At 35.9% G+C, this 5770-nt stretch overlaps 1 protein-coding gene across 2 annotated transcripts; it reads right to left on the bottom strand.

The window, feature by feature from the left end:
* Positions 1-676: 676 nt before the first annotated feature.
* Positions 677-5552, bottom strand: LOC107478613 (protein tesmin/TSO1-like CXC 5). 2 transcript variants are annotated; one of them, XM_016098746.3, is made up of 9 exons: positions 5416-5552; positions 4637-4968; positions 4071-4178; positions 3775-3952; positions 3057-3410; positions 2823-2923; positions 2655-2749; positions 1695-2114; positions 677-1515 (listed from the first exon to the last, which is right to left on the bottom strand). In XM_016098746.3, exons 2-9 carry the CDS (start codon positions 4954-4956, stop codon positions 1295-1297), a joined length of 1797 nt encoding a protein of 598 aa, XP_015954232.1. In that variant the 5' UTR covers positions 4957-4968; positions 5416-5552; the 3' UTR covers positions 677-1294. The 2 variants fall into 2 exon arrangements, 1 of the variants encoding a protein (XP_015954232.1); XR_002372140.2 differs by having other exon boundaries at positions 678-990; positions 1235-1515; positions 4637-5516.
* Positions 5553-5770: the final 218 nt, after the last annotated feature.

The following is a 5770-nucleotide window of genomic DNA, read 5'->3' as shown; positions in this document are numbered from 1 at the left end:
TTAATATTATAATTTTATTTTACATAAAACAAAATTTATTTAAATTTTAATTAAATTTTAATATTATATATATATAACACAATTTTTTATCATTGTGTTTATATTTAATATTATAGTTTTATTTCACACAAACAAAATTTATTTAAATTTTAATATTATATACATAATATATATTTAATATTATTTTTTTAAGATTCTAATATATCTTTTTTTTTGGATTTAGTACATGAATTTTTAACTTATTTTTTATGTATTATTTATTTTAATTCTAAAATTCAATAACTTTTTTTTGTACAGACATATTGTTTTTAATATTTATATACTAATTTTTTATTTTGAACTTCATCCCAATATCTGAAATTTGCCAAAAAAATTTAAAATTTGTAAAAAAAATAATTAACCTGATTAACAGGTTACCTTTTTAAATCCAGACCATTCAAATAAAATATAACAAATAAAAAGTTTAGATTTAACGAATTCACAAGGTGTGCAGCACTCCATACTTAGCAAAGAGCGTTTAAGGATGAGCCCCTAAAAGAATACAAGTGAAACAATTAAAATTAGCATAAACTTTAGAAATATTCTAAAAAGTAGTTGACATGTCAAAAGAATTTTTCCCTCTTATTACATATCCCGCAATTGCGTAAAAAATCTCAGTAACTTGTTCCTAGGTAAATATTTGAAGGTTGGTCGATTTCAATTATTTTTTTTTTAAAGGAAAGAAATAAGAAATAAGAGGTCAACGACTCAAGGTAGAGTCAGTTATTGTAGGAGTGCATAGCTAAAATTTAAATGCAAGGATTGTAGGCAATACATCATTTTATATCTTGAGAGTTCAGAGAATACAACTACATAATTATATGAAACAAAATAGATAATACAAGATCGGTTGAACTGTACGTAACAAAACCGCACTTATAGTGTGCTGTAGGCCAAACTGTAAGGCTCTAACATTTGAACAATAACAAATGAACAAAGCCCAGAAAAGCCCTAAAATGAAAACAAATAAGTTAAATATGAAATTAAAAGTCTGGAATTCACAAGCTATATTGATTCTAATTAAATAATTAATTCAGATATATATGAATGGATAAGAAAAGAAAGAAATTGATAAAAACAAAAATTGATCCTGGTTAAAAATCAATGGCCTGCCTGTATGCTTGACACCTACAGTCCTACAAAGCTAAGTTAGAAAAAGAAGAATGACATTTATATTACACAAGTTCTAGCATACCTCAAAATACTTCTAATGGTATTTTCTGGACATCCTTCATCCTTGTAAGTTAGATTCCTTTCATACCTCTTTTTCACCATTTTCAGGAACAAGATTACTATGGACCAAAGATATTGAATTAGTCAAATTCCTACTTGTCGCCAGAGGATGAACAACAGCTTTGGCAACACCAATTTTAGTGGCTCCTTCATCTACTGTCTCAGTTCTAGCATTTTCAGTGCCATTGACAACTGGGTCCCTACTCTCCAATTCACTTCTGGCTAATGAAGAATATTTTGTTTCTGTTCATGGGAATTTAGATTAGCCACTTCTAACGATAAAAATAGGTAATGAAAAGCAGAGATAATATTCAATCTATAAATTAATATGAATATATATTCTCCACTTCAGAAAATTAGAATATTTCAATAGTCTCCACCACAATAAGTTAATAATTCCTTTTTCCCTAATATTAACTTACCGTTTATTTCTCCCATAGTGATAACTCTATTAAGAAAATCTCTGAACTTTGTCAAAACAATCTTTTCTTGCTCTGCATATAACTCAGTCATTTTTTGTCCACAAGGCAATTGAGAAGATATGTTACAAGTGTGAGAAACTGGCTCACTAGGAGAGACAGCAGTCATGAACATTGTATCATGCTCATCGCACATTAATGCTAAAGTTCCAGGAGACATTGGCCTCCCTTTGAGGACACCAACACCGTCTGAACTAGAATTATCTGGGCTGACCTTATCTATTCGGTTCTCACTTGAACAATCACCAGACGTAGCTTTCTCAACATTAGTTCCCGTTTGGCTTGGTAACTGTTGTTGAGTTGAAGAAGCAAGGGAAGTTTCTGTCTGATCTTCTATATGTTTGTGCATTATATTTTTCTGGTCTGGTTAAAATAATAACGGTAGTTGGTGAGAGGAAATTAATCAATAATTTGCGTTGACCATTCTCATATCATTTGGTAAATAACAAGAAGCACCAATTGAGCAGAAACTTAGCACGCTCTAGCCCACAAACTTTAGTTCAAAGTCTACATATAATAATATCAGGGACCATATTTACTGGTGAATTTACTACTGAAATTTTCAGTAAATAACAGAACCAGTTATCTTGCTGTTTTTATTTGGCAATTGAGGGTGGTGAATAAACATTCTGAACCCTGTAGTGATTAAAAACCTGTTGTTATTCAGTTGTAGTTGAATTTAGAGCAACCATTTTAACAAAATTCAATTTGTAAACACAGATTTGGCCCATATATAATTGATGCTAACTGATTATATGGAACTACTCCGACTTCTAGCAGGAAAGTGAAGAGATTCCTCTTCAAATTTAATATCAATCTACACACAAAAAAGATGAAAGAAAATACAACGGTCTTTCCAAACCTGTCAGGAAAATTCGTATCGTGACTTAAATGACAACTTACCTGTTACTGTCTTCGCGGCTTGTCCAGATAGTAGCACTAGGACTGAACAAAGCTCCTTCAAGTGCTCTGGTTGTAGTATGTCTGCCAATACAGACCTTCAAAAAATAATCTAAGTTAATAACTAAATTGATTACAAGCATCTTCATTCATGAATATAACTATCCCTACCTGTATATAAATTTTGAAGGACCTAATGTTGCAGGTCCAACATGAGTACTAGGGGCAGGAGAAAAGGAGGAGGAGGGTAAAGGACCTTTGACATGGTTTGCCTGGTAAACATTAAGAAAATATTTAGTTATAAGGTTGTAAGTATATAAAATTCGAGAGCAACTTCTTTTTTTTTTTCATTTTTTTTAACAAGAAAAAGTCTCTGCTGCTTCTCATACTATGATAAAGTTCTACCTGTTTTCCTAGCTTTCCAATGGATGGATCCTTGGCTGTTGGCACAAAAGAGAGTTCCTGACCTTTTCTTTTCTTTGATACTGGCGGTGATGAAAAGCCAGAGGAACCGACAGCACCAGTTATTGCAGCATTTGCTGCTTGCTGAATATATGTCATGTTGATATTTTGATCTCCATGGAACAATGCTTGTCTCTCTTCACTTCCCTCAAAATTCTTGCAATCCATGCATTTACAATTTTCGGAACAAAGAATGTTGGCTTGGAAACACTCGCAGTACTTCTTGAGGCAACCAGACTTTTTACAATGACATCCCTTATTGTGCTTTCCCAATATAACAACTTCGCCAGCATCCTCCTACATTATTTTGAAGTTCACAAATAGAGAAATAAGAAAACTTTAGAGCATAAGAAATTAATAAATATACAAAATAAAAATTCAACACAGTTTATGATACAAACCTATAACATTTGGGGTGGCCCAAATAACAAATACAAAATAGGTTTCAATATCACATTATATTTGAGTGAGCCTAACTCAACTCCAAAGACTAGCTCATGAGGTGAGGATACCCAAACTTAAAGGCTTTTCAAGTCTTATCTCTGGGCAGTGTGAGACTCTAACAAAGACCATATCATCAATCAATACTTATAATTAGAGGGGGGAGAAGTCAAGAACATGGCACACAACACTAACCATTGAAATAGTTAAACCAACATACCCTGTTGTCATGTGGTCCATGAGGGCTGCTCGCAATCTTTGGCCTAAATGCATTTGGATTACGTTCTAAGGTAGCTCCAACAGCTTCTCGTCTGGCTGCTTCATTATCAACATTGTTGTAACAATTTACACAGTTGCAACCATCACAGTATATTCCCGATGCAAAACATTCACAATATCTGCTCACGAAACTTTGAATGTTAGTATCACAGTTTTTAATTGCAGGCTGGTAGCTAGCCAATAAGCTGCACCAGTGCAATATCAAGAGCAGAGAGAGTGAAAGGGGATTATACTTACAGCTTTAAGCACTTTGAGTGTTTACAATTGCATTGCTTTTGCTTCTTTGGAGTAGCTTCTTTTGTTTCAAAATTGGTCCTTGATCTTGGTTTTGGAGATTCTGATTTACTGAATACAATAGATGTTGGTTGAAGAATGAAGATTAAATCATTTTAGCTAAGTTTTCATGTAAAGAAAAATACTCTAAATTAGCAAAGATTTGAACTCAAGGGCATAAATTAAACCCTCACTATCTACTAGATTATTCATATCTGGTTTCCCAACCACAAAAAAACACAGAAACCGAAATGGAAATTACAGTAGGCAAAGAAATAAAAGAATATATCGTTTGCAAGAAAGAAATAAGTTGTTAATAGAGTTGAAGCGAAGAATAATAGAGGGAGAACGGTGTTAAGGGAAAGACTGACTAATAATTTTGAACCAACCTATCCAGAAGGAGGGAAAGCGAGTAATGAACATGAAGTAACAAAGGCCACAATTTTTCGGTTTTAAACTAAAGCAAGAAAAAGAGCAATTTCAAAATTGATGTTGTCAAAACTCAGAAGACTAAAACAGTTAGAACTCACCCAACCCTGGTTGAAAGGCGTGGCGCCTGCGGCGGATGCGGCATCGGCATCATTAGCATCGGCTGCGTCATTGTCTGCGGATGTGACCGTGACTGTGACTGTGCCACCACTTGCGGCTGAAGCTGTTGTTGCTGTTGCTGCCGCAACTGCGAGTGCTCTGGAAATGGCGCGCCGCCCGGCATCCCGGCTAAGCCGGTGAAATCAAGCTGCCTTGCAAGCTTCTTGGCGGGAATATCCGACGGCGGCACCGGCACCGGCACCGTAGGTGCATCCGATGCCACATTTCTCAAAGCGCAATCACCTCCTTCTCCTTCCCCCATCACATATAAATACTAAAAGAAAAAAAATTAGAAATGTTAAGAATTCACGGAGAGTTCCGAATTCCTTTCTCAATACTTGGATAATCAAGAAGAAAGAAAGCAGAGGTTGGAGCAACGATGATTCCCTCAGAATCAACAAAAATCAGCTGAAATTGGCTGACTTCCAGATCCAAAACCCATTCCAAAGTCTCGAAAAATAAATAAAGCGCAAAAATACACGCGATTGAGCAGCTCGGTAGCCAAGACCCCAAGCTCGAAGAATAGTGGGCACAATTCAAGTGACTTGGATCCGGATAGCAACGCAGAACCCGAGGAACCACACAGAAAGAGACAGAGACTCAGAGAGCGGTTGAGGGAACCGCACAAAGAAGAGGGGAAGATAAGTGCTGAAGCTGAACTCAACTCAACCAAGAGATGAGAAATGGAGAGAGAAAGAGAGAGAAAGAGAAGTGAAGGGACCTTTTTGATGTTCGGCTTCGCCCTCCCCTCTTGCTTGCTCTGCTCCCTCTCTCTACCAAAGCTTTTGAAATTCAATTTTTGTAAATATTCAACGGCCGGATCCGCATGCCATCTTCATCGTGCGGCCCTTGGTTAAAGCATGCATCGTTCGGTTCAAATTCATAGAAGCATTGCTCATCTCACCTTTGCAGCCGTTCGACGAAACCCTCATTAGAAGCATTGACTCGTGTGTTGCGACCACCTTCCATGGGCCACGTGTACAATTCCCTCGTGCAGATGCAGTGATAGATGCTGGCTATGCGTATCACCGCTGCGGTTAAAGACAGGGAATTTCACTTCGGGATTAAAGAGAAAC

This window comes from Arachis duranensis, chromosome 3, assembly GCF_000817695.3.
Source record: "Arachis duranensis cultivar V14167 chromosome 3, aradu.V14167.gnm2.J7QH, whole genome shotgun sequence".
In the NCBI taxonomy this organism is placed as follows: Eukaryota; Viridiplantae; Streptophyta; class Magnoliopsida; order Fabales; family Fabaceae; genus Arachis; species Arachis duranensis.
This window is presented reverse-complemented; position numbering and strand designations above follow the sequence as displayed.